Source organism: Elephantulus edwardii, unplaced genomic scaffold (genome assembly GCF_000299155.1).
Source record: "Elephantulus edwardii isolate Elephantulus edwardi_28Jun2011 unplaced genomic scaffold, EleEdw1.0 scaffold00466, whole genome shotgun sequence".
NCBI classification, from domain to species: Eukaryota; Metazoa; Chordata; class Mammalia; order Macroscelidea; family Macroscelididae; genus Elephantulus; species Elephantulus edwardii.
In genome coordinates, this window is record NW_006400216.1 from 271,270 (window position 1) to 293,648 (window position 22,379).

The window sequence follows — 22,379 nt, forward strand, 5'->3', positions numbered from 1 at the left end:
AAAAACAAAAAAAAAAAAAAAAGAAAAAGAAAGCATGTGGCACACTCCAGGACTGAAAGGTGATTCTATTTGCAAAAATTCAGCATGAGGGGTAGGGGAAATTAAGGCTGGAAAGGCAAATCCACTTAACAGAGACCTCAAACGCAAGCCAGGCTAAGAAACGGGACTGCTGGATTTGGGGCACGCCTAGAGTCACGTGGCACATGGTACACCCAAGATGCCTTTAAGACAGTCAGCGACTGCACATGGCGGCAAGCCAGAGGCTTCACCTGCTTTGTCAATGATGTGTCATCGGAACACGCTGCACTCTATTTACATGTTGTCTGTGACTGTTCCCACCTGCTGACGAGAGGCAGTCACACAGAGGCCCACACAAATTGAAGCTTGCTAGCTCTGGAAACGTCTGCCAATCCTCATTTTAAGGAATTAAATCTGACAAGACAAAGATATTATCTAAATAACTCAAACCAGTGATATATCTGAGCAACTCAAACCAGTGATATATCTGAGTAACTCGAACCACTGCTGTCATGTCAGAACTGACTCACAGCTGACCCCCCAGTAAGTTTTCAGAGCTGTGTCTGGCATAGAAGAGACTGCCCAGTTTCCGCCTGATGAGCTGCTTGTGGATTTGAACCTCCTGCTTTTTGGTTGGCAGTGCATCTCCTTAGCCACTAGGCCACCAGACTGGCAGATCTAAAGGGACACTGGAGACAGGCAGAAGGCATTCCCGGCTGCTGGGAAACGCAGAAACGCCAGGAAACAGGACCTACAGTGGTGGTGGGGCTGATGAAAGCCTGAAAGATGGAAGGCAGAAGGAGCTGGACACAGGGCCTGAGCCATAGTGATGGTGCTGACAGACACAGAGCCTGAGCCACAGTGATGATGCTGACAGATATGGCCTGAGCCACGGTGATGGGGCTGATGGACAGGGGGGCTATGCCAGAGTGATGAGGCTGATAGGCACAGGGCCTGAGCCATAGTGACAGGCTGATGGACACCAGGGCTAAGCCACAGTGATAGGGCTGATGGACACAGGGCCTACAACACAGTGATGGGGATGATGGACACAGGGCCTAGGTTACAGTGATGAGGCTGATGGACATGGGGCCTGAGCCACAATGACAGGGCCGTCAGACACAGGGTCTGAGCTTCAGTGATGGGGCTGACAGAGACACAGGGCCTACAACACAGTGACGGGGCTGACGGACACAGGGCCTGAGCTACAGTGACGGGGCTGACGGACACGGGGCCTATGACACAGTGACGAGGCTGATAGACACCGGGGCTAAGCCAGAGTGATGGGGCTGAACACAGGGCTTACGACACAGAGGTGGGGCTGATGGACATGGGGTCTGAGACACAGTGACAGGGCTGACAGATATGGAGCCTACGACACAGTGACGGGGCTGTTGGACATGAGGTCGGAGCTGACAAACTCAGGGCCTACGCCTCAGTGGTGAGGCTGGTGGGAGCCTAAAGTCCCCCAGAAGCGTGAGGGACGGACACCAGAGGGAGACGGATGTAAAGCCGTGAACACAGGAACTCAACACTGTTAGTGCAATGGTGGGAGTGTCCAGAACATTCACAGAAACCCATCACACATGACAAAGAGCAGGTTTCAGAGGGAGATGTGTGGGGATGAGTAATCTGATATCAAACAGGAAAACTCCCACACACCTACACAACACAATGACAAGGAATGACAATTTTAAGTTCCCCCTTGACAGTGTGAGAGAAATTCACCTGGATAAAGAAAGAACAACCACGGGGCCAGCGGTAGCCCGTGAACAACCCACACAGACATGGACGAATAAAACTGAACAGCGGGTCCCAGCTACTCCACAGCTGCATAAGCCACTGGCACAGACGGAGCCATGTCCCCAAAAACATGTGACAACTTGGCATGGTCATGACACTCAGCGAGTGGGCAATTAGGGAGTGATGCAGTCACCCTCCTGATGTGATGCTTAGTACGTGCCAGATACAGCTCTACACGCCCGTGACAATGACACTTCAGCTCACTGCATCGTCGTCCCATATATTTTGGGTGTGCTGCCGGGAGAGGCCAGTCCTCGGAGAGGAACATCGTGGTGGGGAAGGTGGAGAGTCGGCGAAGGAGAGGAAGACCCTCAACAAGAAGGACTAACACAGGATTGCAGCAATGGGCTCAGGTGTGTCAGAGATGGTGAGGATGGCATGGGTGAGGACAGGGTTCTGATCTGCTGTCCATAGAGTTGATTAACAACAGCAACAATAGGGTTATGACAAACACCAGTACTCTCCCAGGAAACAAGTGTAACCGTGAGATGATGGCCTCCTGCCCGAGGGCCTCCGAGGCGGTTTTGACTCAGGGACCCTGTGAACCAGAAGGTAGTGCTGCCCAGTCCTGCACCAGCCGGGTCTCACCCAAGCTCACTCCACGGGAGGCCGCCGTGGTGGCTGGGCCAGCACGTCTCCTCGAGGGCTCTGTGTCGCTGGCCCTCTACTTTACACGAGGTCCTTCTCGAGGGCTCACCTCCTCCTGGGCATGACTCGAGACAACATCCCACCCCCTCATTTCAGAGGAGGATTCTGGCTGGGCGTCTTCAGGGACAGAGCTATCTGCTCTAGCAGTCCGTGGTAGATCTCATAGTCTTCAAAAGCACCATAATTAAAATGCATCAGTTCTTCAATCTTCCTTCTTCACTGTTCGGTCAGGCACACCTTAGTGCTCAAAGAGACATTTCTGCCCAATGCAATATGTCATTTTTAATTTCCTTACTGCTGCTCCCACTGGCGTTGATGGAGAAGTAAACAGAAGTATTTCACGGCTTCAATCTTTTCTCCACTTATAATGATGTCCCCTACTGGTCTAGTTGGGAAGGCATTTGTTTTCTCTGTATTGAGGTAGAATCCATTTTGAAAGCTGTTGCTAGATGCCATAGAGTTCACTGTGCCTCACAGCAGCCCTGTGAGCAACGGATCAGGACCTGCCCTATCCCGTGCCATCCCCACATCTGTTATGGCCAGGCCCACTGTTACAGCCACTGCATCAATGCATCACAGCGAGGGTCCTCCTCTCATTCCCTGGCCCTCCACCCTTGCCAGCATGATGTCCTCTTCCAAGAACGATTTTCATCAGTAAATGCTTCAAGCCCTCTTTTCAGCAAACACACTTGTGTTATCTATATACCACGGGCTGTTAATGAGTCTTCTCCCAAGCCTGATGTCCCATTCTTCTTCATATCATCCAGCTCCTTGGAATATTTGTTCAAAATCCATGCAGACTAATGGCACACTGTGAAAGAATACAATCTAGACACGTTTCCTGATGTTAAGCCATGAGGTATTTCCTTGTTCTGTCTAAGTAACTGCCTCTTAGTCTATGTACAGATTCCACACGAGCACAATTACATGTCCTGGAATTCCCATTGTTCACAATGCTGTCCATAATTGGCTAACTGGTAACTTCTTCCTACTGCTGTTCGCAGACCCCACATAGATTCCATCAACATTCCTTAAAGAGATGGACAAACTAATCCCCAAATGTACATGGAAAGGAAAATGTCCTCCAATAAGTAGAGGACGGACTGCTCAAGAGGAACAGAGCAGCGTGTAAGGGGACCTGCATCATGCCACTGTAATAAAACAGCACTGAGATGGGGACTGGGGAAAACTAAGAAAAGAGGGGGCAAATAACATACACTGCATTGAAACAGACAAGGGAAAGAACTGTTTAAAAGGAATATATGATTAGGTAATATCTGCATGACAACAGTCCAGAATAAGAGCTGCATAGCAAAGTAGGGGAAGGGTGGGGGTGGAGAACTGTACAACAATGAAAGATTTTTTTTCCAAAGAGAAAAGCAAACTGGGAGAGTGGGTAGAGAGGGAAATGTGCAATAATGAATGAATGGAAATCCAAGTTCTTTACAAACTTTCATTTAAATTGCAATTAAAATTAAAAACCCCGAAACCAAAAACAAAACATTGAACCTGTGGGTACAAAAAGCTCCGATTCCGAGGGTCTGCTGAGGGACTGTGGCAGTCATGTGAACCCTGCTGTGGTCACATGATTGTCACAGGACTTACAGACTTAAAAGGACCTTCTATGGACACTGTGTTGTCTGAGCAGTCTAAGGTTAATATGAATTTATAACTGTCCAATAATATTTATAACTCAAGGGGTTCAGAGGCTGCATGTTATCAGAAGCAGCAGCACTCTTCTCTGCCTCCCTGAGAGGTTCCGTCCCTACTGGGACCAAGAAACACTCAGCCCATTTCTGAAATGATGTAAGTGAGGAATGAGAACCGCCTTTGATAAATACTCAGCTTATCCTCAACTTTCAATATTGAACATAATGCCAACAGCACCTTGAAAATACAGATATAGAAACAAAGCTCATGACTGAGCTCAGAGGTTCTCAAATCAGAACTTGTCTGCTGTGTCTTCTCCCAGCTGTGTCATTTGGGGCAAAGCTTCCCCCCCTTTTTCCAAAACTTTTTTGCGCCTTTCTCCAACTTAAAAAGAGGAATCTACGAACGCCTACACCTCGTATGGCTGTTGTCAGAGTTAACAGCGAGATCCCCTGAGCACAAACAGTACACAGAGGAAGCACTGGGTAAACACTGGCAAAATACAAACGTCTAAGGCAGCCATTCCACTTCTGCAAATCTTCCAGTAAAACATACTTACATGAGTACTCAAAGACTGATTTTCAAGGACACCTGGTGCAGAGTATCCGTAAGAGGAGAATCCCAGCTGCCCTATAGCGTGCTAGGCGAAGGCAAAGAGGCCAGGAGGAGACGGGGTAGAGTGCAGATCCTCCTGTGTCCAGGAGACACACGCAAGGGCTCTGCAGTGGGGACAGCAGAGAACTGGAAAGGATGCCTCACACCAGCTTCGGTCTCCAACTACACACCACATGGCTGTGAGAACCCAGAGCTCCTGCTCCAACATCAACAAGGCTCACCTTGGGGCCCATCTGGTGGGGCCTGGCAACTACACTTAAACCCTGAAAACCAAAAGCAAGCTGTATGTTGTTGCGTCAACATCAAGCCATTCACCTTCCTGTGTGACTGTCCCAAAACTCCACCAACAGGACAGGCTCCCAGAGTCTGGTGTGTCCACACCCTGCTGGTGCAGGGGAGCCCTCCCGCCCCACAAGAGAGGCAGGTCAATCCCGGAAGGACAGATCCAGCACAACTTCACCTAAGCTGTTGTTACATGCCGTCCAGCAGACCACAGCTCACAGCAATCCCATGAAGAACAGATCTAAACGCTGCCCTAGCCTGAGAAGTCCTCACTGCCTCCACCACGCGCAAGCCCACTGCTCAGTCACTCTGTCAATCCATCTCATTGAAGATCTATCTCTGATCCTCTACCTTCACCAATATACAAAGGTAAATGTATAGAAAATACAGTGGTTAGTAGTTACGAGGGGCAGGACGGAGGGAAAGAACACACTTCTGCTGGAGTCCTGAGTGCACAATGTTGATGATATTTGCTATCGAGTCGAAATACACTCATAGCTGACTCCCCAGCAGGTTTTCAGAGGCTGTGGATCACAAAGGAGGGGAGTGCCTATCTCTCTTCCATAGAGGAGCTGGTGGATTTGAACTTCCTGTGGTTGGGTCAGCAGTGAAACCTCTTTCCATCAGGCCACCGAAGTGTGTGGTGACAAACCAATCTCATCAGTCAAGGGCAGGTCTGAACAGCGAATTGCCTAAGTGCTGTTAGGAAGTTATATTCCTATAAAAGGTTGAAATGGCCTAAGTGATATATGTATTTTTCTACAATACCACCCCAGCCCCTAAAACGGAAAGAGCTGCTGAAGTGGCTTCTCAGGCCCAAATACCACGTCCTGAAACGGGCTCCTGGACCATGGTCTCACTGGACATCCAGTAGTAAACTGGCCCACTAGCACATCTAGAGGATCTGTTCTACCTCCCGGCTCCCAGGCTAGCTGCTCGGTCCTATGAGCTGGTAAGCCACAGCACAGATCTCACTTTGTCTGGAGTAAGAAGAGGTAGGAATGGGGAGATAAAATTCATGTCCATGGAGTAGCTTATGGTGATACACGAGGTCACAAGTTAGGATGCACTAGTAGGTGGCCAACAACAAGAAGAATTTAACTTTGTTCTAAAGGCAGATGGTAGAGGGCAATCATCTTTTACAGATGTCTCCACATATACCAAAAGTCTGAAGTCAGAATTGTTAGGTTCTAGTTTAATACGCTGTTGTTAGGTGCTGTCAAGTCGAGCACGACTCATGACCTTATGAACGAAAGATCTCAACTCTGCTCTATTAATTATCATCATTTCTCTGATGTTCATAGAGTTTCCAAAGACATGTTGTTTAGGAAGTGGACACCACTCCTGCTTCCAAGCTTGTTTTAATTGGGGGGATCCACCAAACACTGTCCACCACGGGTAACCATTATGGCATTTGACACACCAGTGGTACAGCATTCAGTACCACAGCAAACCCAAATTACCTCAGTACAGCAAACTGACATATCAGGGCTGTACCACTAAAAAGAATGCTTTTCTCCAACATAATCAATATGAGGCCCAACTTGCACTTTTAAATACAAAGGCCCTCTCACCAGGGCCTGACTGACTTAAACAAGAGGCTTCCAGTTGTTTACACATAAATTATTCTCTACTTGGTAAATTTCCAATCTCAGCCACTTTCCTTACCAAGTGAAAAACTGCACCCAAGAAAGAAAAGCCACATTTTAGATATAAAATCAAGCAAACCGGAAGATAAATGTTTGAGTACATCAACACTTTCACACATCTCAGCTTTCTATCATTTCTACTACAAACATCCCCTTTAAACACCGTGACATCAAATGGCTTTCCTGAGTCCACAAAAAGTGTGGGCCTGGGAGTGTGATTAAAGCCAGAATGTTTTATCATCAAAATCAAAGACAGTTCCCATTTTAAAATGCATGCTCTCTTTTGTTAGCACAACGCTTATATCCTTATCTTAATGTTTTAAGAAATTCTGCATAAACTATGTTGTTGTTGTTGTTAGGCGCCATCGAGTCGTAGACGACTCATAGCAACCCTATGAATGAAAGGCCTGAGCATTGTTCGTACATAGAGTTTCCGGAGGCAAGCCACTTCGGAAGTGGATGCCGCTCCTGCTTCCAGGCTTATTTTAGTTGGGAAGCTCCAGCCAACACTGTCCACCATGGGTGCCCATTACCACGTTTGGCACATCACTATCCCAGTGTTCAGCATCACAGCAACATGAGTTACCTCTGTACAGCAATGCACAGACGAGTGCTATACCACCTAGAAGAATGTTTGATAGGAAAACAATTTTAACCTGGCCCGAGGGCCAACCAGGAAGAACATGGCCGCCTCCTCTTCCCACTCCCTTTGGGCTTAAGGCCGCCTCCTGCCTTAAACCCTAGGCCAAGAATCTCTGATGACCTGGTGGGTAGGGAGCTATGTTGCCCACCCAAACGCAGGGTGGCTCTCTGGTGGTTTGAATCCACCAGCTGCTCTGAGGGAGAAAGCTGGACCGTCTCCTCCAGTGCAGGTCACAGCCTCTGAAAATCCACTGAATGCCCAGCTAAGAGCTGATTCCAGCTCAACAGTAAGGAGTGCGAGTCTGAGCTTCTAAAGCAGAAAACCTCTCTACTCTGTGTGTCCATCATGTGATATCAACACTGAGCTTTGTGTCTGCTGCCGGCCACAGGTTTTCTCTTCTGGATCATACAGAAGAGAACACAGAGTTGTGTCTATGATATTGCTTTAGTTTGAAATGGCCCCTGCTCCCCAGGAACCTTCCCACTGACAGGGTAACGGGAGAAGAAGGAGGCAGGCTTTCTCACTGTGATGTCAAGAGGCAGGGCTCTTCTCTAATGCACAACCTGGCCTTTCAGTCCTGCAGACAGCACAGAAGCTCAGCTCACCTTCGGCACAGACTTTTCTCCCAGAACCTGAGAGTTAAAAATAGTTGGAGCCATGCTGGTCTGCGTTATTTTTATCTGGAAAACAAGGACTAGAAACAGCAGAGTAAACACAGGAGAGAAAGCTGACTATGGGGATATGAAAGTCCTGGCCTCCGACAGGTCCTGTAGTGGCTGCAGAGACGGGGTCATCCACACACTGCACAGGTCGTGTGGTGGCTGCAGAGATGAGGAGATGGAAGGCTAGTGAAAGAGGGGAGGCAATGACGGAGGCTCGGCTGAGGGCACTCCCACAAGTACAAGACACAACCCAACCACCGGAGAAAATGCTTAGCTCAACACAGACAAAACCATTCACTGCCTGCATAACTCCCTGGAGAAGACACTCCAGGAATAAAAGGAATGACGTTTTTAAGAGAGATCAATGCAGGTTCAGAGTATAGGGCAGTCTTGGAGATAGGACTTAAGAGACCAAGGACTGCAGCCTACAATATGGATTGAGGCTCAATGTCAAGAAGACAAAGATTCTCACCACTGGACCAATTGGCAGCATCAGGATGGATGGTGAAGAGACTGAGATTGTACACAGCTTTAGTTTGCTTAGCTCCATAGTCAACAGTCTTGGCACCAGCAGCCAGGAAATTAAAAGGCGCATTGCCATGGGAAAGTCTGCTGTTAGGGACCTCTCCAAAGTACTGAAGAGCAATGGTGTCTCTCTGGAAACTAAGGTGCGTCTGATACAGCCCTTGGTCTTCGCAATCACTTGTTATGCATCAGAGAGTTGGACAATGACCAGGGAGGATAGAAGGAGAATTGATGCCTTTTGTGCTGTGGTGCTGGAGAAGAGTATTGAGAATACCATGGACTGCTAGGAAAGCAAACAGATTTGTCCTGGAAAGGGTTAAACCGGGTGGCTCCTTGGAGGCAAAGATTCTGAGGCTCCATCTAACATACTTTGGACATGTTGTGAGGAGGGACCGGTCCCTGGAGAGGGATATCATGTTTGGGAGGGTGGAGGGACAGCGTAGGAGAGGAAGGCCCTCTATGAGGTGGATTGATTCAGTGACTTTGATAATTGGGATGGGAGTGTTAGAGACAGTGTGATTGGCACAGGACAGAGCGGAGTTTAGGGCTGTTGTACATAGGGTCGCTATGAGTCGCAAGCGACTCGAAGGCACATAACAACAACAACAACAACAACAACAACAACAGTTGTGTTATATTTATCCTTGATAAATAGATAAAATAGAGCTCTGGAACCTCTAGTGTATAAGAAGTCATGCTGCCAACACAAAGGCAGGAGATTCAAACCAACCAGGTGCTTCAGGGAGAAAGATGAGCAGTCTCCTCCCAAGTCATTTATAGTCTCTGAAAACCCATGGGAGGGTCAGCTGTCAATCAGTTTACACTCCACGGTACACAACAGCAACTTACCTGCTCAGGTAGGGTTTAAGAGCCTTAAACCTGCCCAATATGATAAACACAGATGAGCTGGAGGCAATGACAGGGCGGAGTGGGGGGAAGAGGACACCAGCTGAGACACAGCTCGCAGGTACACTGAGTGCCACGAAAAGTGAGACCCCCATGGGCGGCAGGTGGTGGGCATGGAGGCAGAGGCTCAAGCCCTGCCTTCCCTAAGCCTCCAGCATTCCTGAACGAAGTCTTAAGTGTTGATAAGTTGACACAATATAGACATAGTGCATGGCAAACACAACACCTCCAGGGAAGGAAACAGCATGAGGCAACAATCCAGACACAAGGCGGCTGCGACCCCACCAGTGCTGGAGTGAAAAACCCATTACTGAGTGTGTGGAACAAGCCTGTCCGCAAAGAGCTCAGGACTAGGAGAGGAGAGAGAAAGCCAGCATTGCCAGCATTGCCCAGGGTCCCCACAGTGCGAGGACATGCAGCCACAGAGAGATGAGAGCAGGGCCCACTTCACGCAGGGTCCCCACGGTGCAAAGACGTGCGGCCACAGACAGGCCAGAGGAGGGTCCACTGAGGGAGCGTTTCATGCAGGGTCCCCACGGTGCAAGGACATGCGGCCGCAGACAGGCCAAAGCAGGGCCCACTGAGGGAGCATCTTGAGCAGAGTCCCCACAGTGTGCAGACACTTAGCTGCAGACAGGTCAGGGGAGGGCCCACCGAGAGGGCATTTTATGCAGGGATCCCAGAGTGTAAGGACACATGGCCACAGACAGGCCAGAGCGAGGTCTGAGGGGGCATTTCAAGCAGGGTCCCCACAGTGTGAGGACACGTGACCGTAGACAGGCCAGGTGGGCCTGCCGAGGAGACGGCGACTTGGAGGAGGACTGCCACCTTAGACAATCTGAGGGAGAAAACGAACACATGAGACTGTCTGCAGCAGAAGTGGGTGGCTGGGTGTAAAACGCTCTGACAAAGCCTGCCCCCTCACATCAAGCTTCTGGGGCTGCAAACCACTTCATGCTGGAGAATGTCAAGACAGGACGTGGGTGCAGGATCAGTAACATCAGAGGCCTGAGGAAGAAAGCACCAGCAGGGAATGACACAAAAAGAGGAAAGGCCAGGCTAGAGAGGAAGATGGGGTGACAAGAGTGTCCCAGGAACAAGAAACAAGGGGATGATACAATCCAACCAAGAAAACAGGCAAGTACTTGAGCTTCACTAAAGCAGCACAAATGGCTGACCAACACAGGAAGACATGTGGTGTCCTCAGCCATGAGGGAGACACAGCCCAGGCCTTCAATGGCAGCTATGTTTAAAGAGCAGAAAGCAGGCTATGGGTGGGGGTGGGGGCGCACGGGAACCTGCATCCATCGCTGGTGGTTGGTGCTGGGTATCATCAGGTCAACCTTGTGAACAACCAATCCGAGCCCTGCCCTGCGCCCTCCTCACCATCTCCCACATTCTGAACCCACCGCGACCATCACCGTGCCAATCCACCTTGCTGGGAGTCTTCCTCATCCTCTGACCTTCAACCTTTCCTAGCACGACAGGACAGTGAAATTGTACAGCCACTGTGGAACACACGCTGCAGTTCTGTTGAACATGGTACCACACAGTGAGTCAGTTCTACTCCTGGGCGCACAGACCCTAAAGAACTGAAAGTGGACTCCTGTACAGCAATGTCACCTGTACAACAATGTCCATCACGACACTGCTGACAACTACAGGGAGAAAGTGCCTCCGCATCCGCCAGCAGACAGATGGATGGATGGATGATGGATGGATGGTAAATAGGGGCAGGACATGTCACAGCATGCGTGATGCTGAAAACAAGACCCTGGTGGAGACAAGTCCACCCCCAGAGGGAAGACACTTGGGGGCCAGGATGGCACAAATGATGTCAGGAAAGGGCAAATGAGAGACTACAGACACGGGACACATAGAACAAGCAGACACCACAGTTCAGCAGTGTCCACTGGCAGGCAGGCAGGCAGGCAGGCGGGGGAGGGAGGCTCCCGGCACACTGACACTCAGCTTCTGTTAGGGTGATGGAAAAGTCTGGAAACAGAGTGTGGGGACAGCTGAAGGACAAGATCAACACAATGTCACCAAACTGTCCACGAGAGACATGTGAAACACTCAACATCAGAGGTACCCAGATACATTTACAACAATAAAAGAGGCACAAAGGTGAAATCAACTTTAAATGAGTGGCATTTCCAAAGGGATTCTTATGCACCGATAACAAGGAAAGTTTGCACCGCTGTGACATGATTTCCAGACTTGGGGATCTGAAATGGACATGCTCCAGCTCACCCTCAGCATAAAACCTGCTTTCCTGGACTGAAGAAGTGGGTAGTGTGCTCCCGCAGCCTCTCAGCCACATCTCAGGGCCTCCGTACATCTGTGGAGCTCGTAACTTTGTCAATCTGGACATTATGGGTGGAACATGGTCCTCCCTCAGCCACAAAGACTCCAGGAGGGCAGAGAGCTGGGGGCTGGCGCCTCGGCTGGTACCAGGCACCCTGCACAGTCACAGATCAATCAGGAGCGCACGGCAGAACCTGTAACCCGCTGCTCCCACCTCTCCCCATCTACGCTTAGTCCTCAGCTCCCCAAGGGGAAGCTTTAGTCTTGTTCAGGCTATGGCTGGCATACCACCCCATCATGTACTTGAAGCTACACACGAGGCCTCCACAGTTGTCACAGTAAGAGACGGAGCAAGGAGTCAAGCTGGACAACGGCTAAGGAGGACAGTACAGTGGTCAGTGCCTTTGAGCCACGGTGTCAGAGAAGAGTGCTGAATAATCCAAGGGCCGCCAAAAGAACAAGCAGGGCTGTCTCGGAGAAGGTGCAGCCAGGGTGCTACTGAGAGGCAAGGATTGTGAAACCTCCCCTCACAGACTCTGGGCATGTTGTCAGGAGGGACCAATCTTTGGAAAGGGACATCATGCTAGAAAAGGTGGAGGGTCAGGGAAAGAGAGGAAGACTCCCAACAAGATAAAGACCGGCACAGTGACTGTAACAATGGACTTGAGCATATCAGAAATGAGGAGGATGGTGCAGGAGGGCAGGGCTGCTGTGAGTCACAGTTCACGCCACAGCACCCAACCACAATACTGATGCCAGGTTACACCTACTACTACTACCACCACCACCAAAGGCACCACTACAATCACAGATGACACTTCCCTGAGGTTAAAACACCCAGCTGCCAAGTTCACAGTCAGTGGCTTGAGCCCACCAATGGTTCTGCAGGGGCAAGAAGAGGCTGCTTGTTCCACAAAAGTTCACAACCCTGGAAACCCAATGAGGCAGGTGTACTGTCCTACAGGGCCAGCGGGCCAGCACGAAGCCGCCAGCAGCATGTTTTCTGGTTCCGCTATCTGCTGAGCACTTCTCGTGCCTTCTCTCATCTGTCCTCCAATAAACCTCACTGTGTTAGGCTCTATCATGAGGTCCTGTTACACCAACGAGGAAGAGGATGATCAGCAAGAAAATCTTCCCTGAATCAGGGAGCCATCAGGTGGGACAGCAAGCCTCCAAGAAGAGGCAAGCTGACTCCAGGATGTGTGTCTCCATGGTGCTCAGGGTCACTCCACTGGGCTGAGGAGATAGCAAAGCCCATGCCTCAGACAGCAGCAACCCAAGAGGGGAGACACTGCGGAAGGAAAACACTAAATAGAAGCATCGGAGGAGAGACACTGCCAGCCTGGCATGTCCAGGAGGATGGATGTGGAGAGAGGGGGTGAAGTGCAGGCCTCCTCCCAGAGCAGGGGAAGGAGGGGAAACAGAGACAACCCCTGTGGACACGCAATTCCAGACCCCAGATCTCCAAGCACAGGCGATTTCAGTGTTGATTAAAATAAGACAAAACATTCTGTTCCTCAGTCACAGCAGCCACTTTCCAACTTGGTATCTGCATGGGGCCAGGCACCAGGGACATAGCACATTCCCGACCCATGTGTCCCATGGTGTCGGTGCAGGCTGGGTGGACACACATACCGACCAGGAGGCGAGGGTCCTTCCCCTCCTCTGTGAGATCCTCTGGTGAGTGGTTTCTAACCAAGAGAACATAGCATTCAGGTGACAGAAGATAGGGATGTGTCTGTCTTGCTCACAGACTCTCCAGGACTTGCTGCTATAAGAAAGCAAGATCCATGGTGGAGAGGTCCACATGCAGCAGCTTCATGGCAAGACCCTCATCCCCACACCCTGAGGTCTACACAATGCGGGTGGGCAAGAGGGAGTTGGAAGCTCACCCAGGCAGGACCCCAGGGAAGACCTCCATCTGACTGCAGCCCAATGATAGAGTGATAGAGGACCCCAGACAGAGCAGCACCCCACCCAGAGACCACAAGAGGACCTCAGAGACTGGGCCACCACCCACAGAGACCACAAGGAACCCCAGACAGACCAGACCTCCACTACAAGAACGTGTGAGCCCCCCAACCCTCCGCCAGCCAGATAGACTAGACCCCCACCATCAGGACTTGAGAGAAGCCCCCATCCACAGGGACATGAGAGCACCCTCCACCCACAGGATGTGAGAAGAACCCAGACAGACAAGATCACCCACCACAGGGATATGGAAGAACCCCAGACAGGCCGGACCTCCACCTGCAGTAATGTGAGAGGACTCCAGACAGGCCAGACCCCCACCCACAGAGACCACAAGAGGAGCCCAGAGAGATGAAACCCCCACCAGAGAGAGGTGAGAAGATAAACATATATCGCTTAAGTCATTCAATTTTGGTGTCTATTGCTACATAATAAATTGCAAAAATAGTGTGTTACATGGCAACTGTAATTTGTTACACAGCCAAGGACACCTAACACTAGCTGAGAAGAAACCTCCAGAAAACATTTTCCAAGTTCTCCCACCATGCAGTATTCTGACAGAAATATAAAAAGCTATTAAGAAATAGCTATAGTTAGAAATTAAAGCAAAGAGCAACTGAAAAACATAATTAGGGGGGAAAAATTACTAAAAGACCATTAAGTAAGCAGCCAAAGGTTCTGGAGGTAGGGTGGCTGAAAAAAGCAGTAAACTACTGAACGTGTAGGGGGAAACTGTTAAACATTTTCATTAAAAAATAATTTTCACTAAAAATTTCCTATGATTAGTGTTAACAATTCAGATTTATAATGTTGTTGTTAGAAGCTGTGAGTACGACTCATAGCAAACCTATGAACAGCAGATCTGAACCCTGTCCACCTGTGCCAACCTCACCAGCTCTGACACACTAGAGCCCTCTGCTGAAGCCACTGTGTCAACCCTCCTGGTTGACAGTCTTCCTCTCTTTCGCTGTCCCTACACCTTCCCATTATGGGAACTCCCATGATTTCCTTCTCCAATCAATAACCTCTCTAGCAACATGCCCAAAGTATGTGAGAGGAATCTTTATCATCTTTGCCTCTGGCTGTACTTTGTCTAACAGAAAGTTTAAAACTTTTTTCTAGAGGTAGAATCTAAACTTAAAATACAAAACCAGAAATCAGAAGGGACTAAAGGAAGATGACTGGTTGGTCTTTGTACCTCTTCAAACTCAACTGGTTCTTCCCATTTCCCATCAGCGAGGCTTCACTACCCCAAAGTCAGTATTAGAAGGAGCTGCTTGAGTTGCAACCTGCTCACAGGCCCCTACCTGCACACTCACCACCACCCTGCAGTGCCCTCCTCACTGTCCTGGACACTTCATTCTGTCTGATGCTATCAGCCTCACTGGGAGATGTCCTTTCATTCCTAATTCCAGCCACGGTCAGGACCCCCATTCAGAGAAATACTTAGGATGGCCATGAAGGGCCTGTTCAAGAAGTGTTAACAGTAAATTCTGGCTTCCCCACTACCTCGGGCAGCAATCCTACAGTCATTCGTCTCTGTAAGTCAATGCCACCAGACTATGCTCCTTCCACCCTCTCCAGATTCCTGTAATCGTTTTCTTCAGCAGCTGATTTAAGTGACAATGGTTTATTTCCAATTTTGACATTCAACACAGATTGAACATGTGTGCCCCTTACTGAATCAACTATCTCCAATGTTTCCCTAATCTTCAGCATCTGAATATTTACAAACAACTCAAGAGAAATTAACAAGAAGAAAAAATAATTTAACAAGATTGACATCCATAAGCATCTTAAACAGGTGGTTCACTCAAGAAGACAGACATGCCTGCTACCACCCCCAGCAAAGAAAATAAGTATTCTCTCAGCGCCCGGTAATCCCGCAAGTGGGTCATCCCACAGGTGGCTGGCAGTTGGGCTCACCATCCTGTGCAGACACACCATGAAAACCAGGAGGAGGATAGGGCACGGCTGTGTGCCCAAGAGCAGTAGCAGCAGTAACTGGAAGAAGCCACAAACCCCAGGGCATAAGTTTCCCTGGAGTTCTGGTCAAGAAGTAAATGTTAATAATCTGTCATAAATGGAAACTCAGAAAGGTGGGCGAGAGGGGGAGAAAAAACTAAAGACAAAGCAGAAGAGCTCAGGCAAGATATCCTAGACTTCCAATTGTTTTCTATTTTTTAAATTCTGTTCTGGCTGAAAAACACAGAATAATATCACATTATACTCACAATGTACATCACTTCAACAGCATGTACGTTCACAGTTTGGTTCTAAGTTCTGACCTACCCAGACTTCACAGTTGCTGTGACATTGTGCTCACATGTGTTCCAGGCACCGGCCTGACACTAGGTACCAGGTAAGCTTGTCTGCCTTTGGTGTGAGGTATAGAGAGATGTTAGGAAGTTACAGGGATTCATCAAGCAGCCCTGGCTCCAGAAAGATTGTAGTCCATGAGAACTGTTAGGTCTGTTCTGCATTCACCCCTTTGGACCAGCAATCCTCTACAAAAGGTTTTTTTTCAAATTGTTCAGAAATAGTAGCTAGACACCATTTGGGGGTCATTCTTGACTACCTTCTTTCATGCCTTGTACCTCCTCCCACAGCATACCACACTGACTCAATCTTTAAAATACACTCAGAGTGCAAATGACTTTCTACCACCTCCAAGCATCTATTCTCAGCATCTAGTCCTATTCCCATGCAGGAATTTCCTAGCTGGTACTCCGTTTTTGTTCTCATTTTCCCACACAATATTCCCCTACAACAGTCATAGTATTCTTTAAAACAAATTCTCCAACAGCCTCTGTATCAGTTAGCACAAATCTCGAGCACTCTTGCCATGGCTCACAGACTCAAGCCTTCTACGAGCTGACCTCACGTCTTACCCCGTACATCACCGTTCAGATCCCTCATCGACTCCCTCTCAGCCGTAACCACAGTGGCCTCACGCTGTCAGCAAGCCTGGCACTTCCCATAGCGGGGCCTTTGCAACTGCTCTTTAACACCTCCACTGGGTCACACTCCCTCTACATAGCCACACGACTTACCATCAACCCATCAACGTATTCTCTCATCAATCTCATCTAAAAGTACCCCATCGCTGCCTCCTCACCTTGTTTCACCTCCCAGGAACATCAATAGGTATCTGCATATTTCTCTGTGTCTCCTTAAGCCCTCATGTACACCAATCACAATTTAACTCTAGGATAAAGCTTTCCTTCATGTTGTTTGAGTCTTCCTCACTCTTAAAACAGTACCCAGGTTGTGGAAAGTACTTAGTATCTGAAGGAAGAACAAACGAAAAACACATAAACATAGAAACTCTGTGACTATAAGGGAAAACTGCGCTTGGCTGCATAGTGTTTCAGTACAAGAACCGGCTCTGGGACATGAAATGAGGAAGAGGAGGCCTGAACTCATGAAAATTCTGTACTGATTTCAATGAACAAACAGGGACTATAAATAATGTATTATTGTTGCTGCTGTGTGCCATCGAGTCGGAACCAACTCACAGCTGACCCTCCAGTGGGTTTTCAGAGGCTATAAATCACACAAGAGAATGCCCGTCCTTCTTCCGTGGAGCAACTGTAGGATTCAAATTCAAATGCCTTTGGGATTGCATCACAACCTCTTACCACTGGGTCAACAGGGCTCCCCTCACGTCTTATCTTCTGAAATAGAACTCATTGGTATTTGGCTCTGGAAAAATGTAAGCATGAAGTGTAAAACATCCCAGTAAAGACAGCAAAGTGATTCAGAGGACCAGAGAACACTGTGGCAAGAGGAATTTCTGGTTCACAGCTATTTTTTCTTTTTGGTCTACTTAGAACAGAAGTATTTTAGCTGGAATAAGGCAACTGGCATGCACAGGGCTCAGGAAGCTACCTGCCTCAGGAACCTATCCAAATGCAGTCCTCTACAGACAATGTTTCCAGTGCGCAAACAAATAGTATCCTTACGAAAAGGAGTGAAATGCACATGTGGAAACTGAAGCAGATGCAAAACTCCCAGTCTGCACAGATAAAGGCTCCAACAAAAACGTGCATCAACCTAAAGTAACACCAGACGTATACCTGGGAAGGGGGAGGGGTGAGAAACAGAAAACACCTGTAAATCAAAAAGACAGAAGGCGAAGTAGGCTCCTACTAAGGCAGAGAGGTAGGGAGTTCTGGGGGCCTAGTAGTTAAGAAGCTGCACTGCAATCCCAAAAGCACGCAGTTCACAGTCTCAGTCTCCAGCACGCTACCATGCAATTAACCAACTGCCTCTGAAAACCCATTGGAGGCTCAGCTATGGATCGTTCCAACTCTATTGGACATTAACAGCAAGGGGGAAATAACATTTATTTGAGAGGACAGAAAAGGTGCTGAATAAAGAGCACATGTAGAACTTAAGTGTGCAACTGGGGCCTAACAGAGAACTGTCAATCCTAAGGCAGGTGGTTCAAATCCACCAGCGATTCCCTCTCATGCAATTCACAGTCTCTGAAAACCTACTGGAGGGTAATGCACAAGTCCATCCTGACTCAGTGGTAATGGCTTGCTCATTTTTGGGTTTGTGTGTGTGTGTGTAACTCAAAGAAGAAAATGTTAACTAGAATGCCAGACAAGCCAAAGTGTAGGATCACAAAGAAAGTCACAAATTTTCACACATATCCTAAAAATGCAGATAACACAACCCTGCTCACTGAAACTGAGGAGGACCTCATGCACTTACTGCAGAGGGTCAAGGACTGCAGCCTTCAGTATGGACTGAGGCTCAATGTCAAGAAGACAAAGATTCTCACCACTGGACCAATTGGCAGCATCAGGATGGATGGCGAAGAGATTGAGATTGTTCACAGCTTCAGTTTGCTCGGCTCCACGGTCAACACTCTTGGCACCAGTAGCCAGGAAATCAAAAAACGTTATTGCGATGGGAAAGTCTGCGGTTAGGTACCTCTCTAAAGTACTCAAGAGCAACGGTGTGTCTTTGGAGACTAAGGTGCGTCTGATACAGGCCACGGTCTTTGCAATCACTTGTTATGCATCAGAGAGTTGGACAATGACTAGGGAGGATAGAAGGAGAATTGATGCCTTTGAGCTGTGGTGCTGGAGAAGAGTATTGAATGTACCAAGGACTGCCAAGAAAACAAACAGATTCATCCTGGAGAGGGTTAAACCAGGCTACTCCTTGGAGGCAAGGATTCTGGGGCTTCGTGTGACATACTTTGGACATGTTATAAGGAGACCCTGGTCCTTGGAGAGGGACATCATGCTTGGTAGGGTGGAGGGACAGTGCAGGAGGGGAAGGCCCTCTATGAGGTGGATTGATTCAGTGACTGGGGTAATCGGGATGGGTGTGTCAGAGGCAGTGTGATTGGCACAGGACAGAGCAGGGTTTAGGGCTGTTGTACTTAGCATCGCTATGAGTCGCAAGCGACTCGATGGCACATAACAATAACAACAACAACCAATCCTAAAAATAGCATAAAATACACCAGAGTTAATTAAGTAGGGATATGTATATTTTATGTGAGATGCAGATATAAAGACACGTGGAAATAAATGTCAACTTTGTGACCTTCAACATGTCACTTAATTTCTTTGGGACTAATTTCTTATCAGACTGAAAAAACAGGCAATTATTTGAAAAGTTTTTTTTTCTGATAGGCTAAAAGACTGAGACCAATAAACAGCTATGTAAGATAGGGAAAATACAAAATCCTCACATGAGAAATCAAAAAAAAAATATCAAAGTTCAAAAATGAAGAACAGCATTGATGCAGAACGCCTTGTTGTCAGAACTGACCCACAGCTGACCCTCGAGCAGATTTTCAGAGGCAGTTAATTGCACTGGAGGTGTCTACCTATTCTTTTCCCTCAGAGAAGCTGGTGGCCTTGAACCACATGCCTTCAGGATTGCAGTGCAGCTTCTTGCCACTAGGCTACCAGAGCTCCAGGCAGAATTCCTTGGGACTGACAAAGAGTGTATACAAGCAGGGCAGCATCCTCACAGCCAGCTTGGGCAGGCACACAGAACCAGAAGCCACCAGGATCCAGTCGCTCCACAGCAGCAAAACCACGCTCTTCCACGTCACTGACCTTTCCTCTGGCAGGTGTGGGCTGTGTAGGACGCTGCTGTGGCTTATTAGGTAATTGTGCTTTGTCCAATCGGAACTAACTCAGAGCTGACCTGCTGGTGGGTTTTCAGAGGCTGCCCGCATTCCTCCTGATGAGTGGTCGCCGCCAGGCTTGGATCTCCTGCCTTTGGGCTACTGCACGCTCCCTACCAGCAGGCAAGCCTAAGCAGACAGCTGAAGAGTTTAAAACAGATCCTTCCTTCCACTGGTCCCACATCACATGACTTGTGCAATCAAATGACTGAGAACATGAAAGCTGTCCCCTCCACGGTCCTCCTGGGATAAGATATCAGAGTCCCATAGTCTCCCCAGAGCAGCATTCAGGGCAAGCTGTGTCCCCTCCACGCCTGGTCCTCCTGGGATGGGATGGCTGTCCCTCAGTCTCCCCACAGCAGCACTCAGGGCCAAGCCGTGTCGCCTCCACACCTGGTCTTCCTGAGATAGGACGTCCGAGTCCCACAAGTCTCGCCAGAGCAGCACTCAAGGTCAAGCTGTGTCCCCTCCACACCTGGTACTCCTGAGATAGGACAGCTGTGTTCCAGTCTCCCCACAGACTCAGGGTCAAGCTGTGTTCCCTCCACGTCTGGTCCTCCTGGGATGGGATGGCTGTTTCCCTCCGTCTCCCCACAGAAGCACTCAGGGCCAAGCCGTGTCCCCTCCCAGAGGAAGGCAGGCAGAAGCAGGAAGAGTGCGAACAGCTTCACTTGGATGAATTAGCTTAGAACAGAATGTAAGCAAAGACTGAGCCCATTATCTCCTCCATGTACCCATCTAGAGCATATACGCCAACCAGGTAGCTGGTCAGTCTCAGAGCCCTTTAGCAACTCCCGCAAGCTACTTCTTTCCAGCTCTGGCCACATTCAGATTTGATCCATCACAAAGTGTTTTATCATGTAAATGGACATTAAAGATCCTGAAAGCCAAGGTTTTGTCACGTACATTTCTTCCTCTGAGTTAATATTACACTTATTTAAACCGCATGCCACAGGTCTCTGCAGTGGTAACTGTCCCCCCAAAATCTCAATGCTCTGGCATGCTCCTCACTGTCTTGTGCAGTCTTTGAGGCCATGTGGGCATCACAGTGATTGTTAAAGCTGAAGGTCAAACATACAGGCCAAGCTGTACACAAACACGCAGGTACAAGGATCTTGCAAGACAACATCCCAAACTCTGGGACTGGGGCAGAGAGGAGAGTAAGTGGGTGGAGCTGGGCTAAGTGTGAAGAGATGATAAAGATCTAGGAGGTAAAAAGGAACAAGGGCTGCAAGACACAGCTCTAAGGGAGAAAGTGTGTACTCACCGCCTGGAAGGAAGGAGGACCTGACTCTGGAGGAACGCAAGAGCTCTGGGGGAAATCGCGGATGACAAAGAACAAGCCAAAAATCTCATTCAATTAAGACGGTCCAAAGAACCCTCCTGCTTCAATTCCCGGTACTTTTCCAGGAAGCAACAGACCAGCTCCCCAAAAGAGGGATTAAACAAACAAAGCCAATAAAGGAAATCTAGGCTAAAAATGTCACCTACCTACCCCAGCTGTGTGCAAGCGGAAATACCTCTTCCCAGCCAGGAGGGCCTCCATCTCCCTCCCGGAGGGGGAGTCCAGCGCGTCCTGGATAAGCACTGTCCCCCTCACGCAACGCTCGCTTTACAGCTCTTTTTGAGCCCAGGTGGCGGATCCTTAACCAAATGCCGGCCCTGTCTCAGCCAATCTCATGAACGGCCAGGCGGCCGCGGGGACCTGAACGCAGCGCTCACACCTGCTCGGGGAGAGCCCTGATACTCCCCATTGGGCAGCTAACTCACCAATAAGGTTGCCGTGTGTGGCTGCGGGTGCAAAGGAAGGAGGAAAAACCTTCAAAACAGCAAAGCAAAAGGGAGAGTGTAGAGGTCATTAGCAACCGGAAGAGCGTGCATGCAGCAGCGAAGTTCACAAGTGGACACCAGTGGGGGAGAGTGGACGCCTAGAACCGGCCATGGCCAAAGGACACCTAGCTCCAGACCCACCCTCTTCCTTCTGGGAGCCGAGGTCCGCGGGCCACAAAGGGTCGGAGCGGCGGCAGCCCGCCTCGGTCAGGGACCCCCAGGCAGGAGCCCCTGGCCGCCTGGCCACTCACTTTGGTCCGGCCGTTGATCTTGTAGTTGCCCAGCTTCCCGTTGCAGTGGCGGATCAGGTCGTCCATGCTGCTCATGAGCAGCCCGATGGTCTCGCAGCCCGGCTCCTTGCCCTCGATCCAGGTTATCTGGTCGCCGCGGATGTCCTTGGACGAATCGCTCTTCTGGCTGACCAGCTGGCCGTCCGTGAACTTGCCGGTGTCGTGCAGCGCGCGCACCTCGTCGCCGATCTGCTGGCCGGTGTCCTTGCCTAGGAAGTCGTCCACCACGCAGATGCCGTGCTTGTTCATGCAGGGCACGATGTACTCGAGGGCCAGCTTGAGCGCGGGCAGCGGCTTGGTCTGCCCGTTAGGCCGCAGACCGGGGCTCAGGCCCTCGGCCGGCGCGTCGCCCGGCGGGGACAGCTGTGCGCGGGACAGCTGCGCGCGGCCCAGCGGCTCCTCCCCAGGGCCCGGGCTGCC

General features: G+C 49.5%; 1 protein-coding gene across 1 annotated transcript in view; it reads right to left on the bottom strand.

The window, feature by feature from the left end:
- Nucleotides 1-22,379, bottom strand: part of EGLN1 (egl-9 family hypoxia-inducible factor 1) — a 94,826-nt gene that overhangs the window by 53,255 nt on the left and 19,192 nt on the right. Inside the window, exon 2 of the mRNA XM_006902892.1 lies at nt 21,921-22,374. Within this exon, the coding sequence (XP_006902954.1) occupies nt 21,921-22,374 (454 nt within the window). The remainder of the gene's footprint in view (nt 1-21,920; nt 22,375-22,379) is intronic.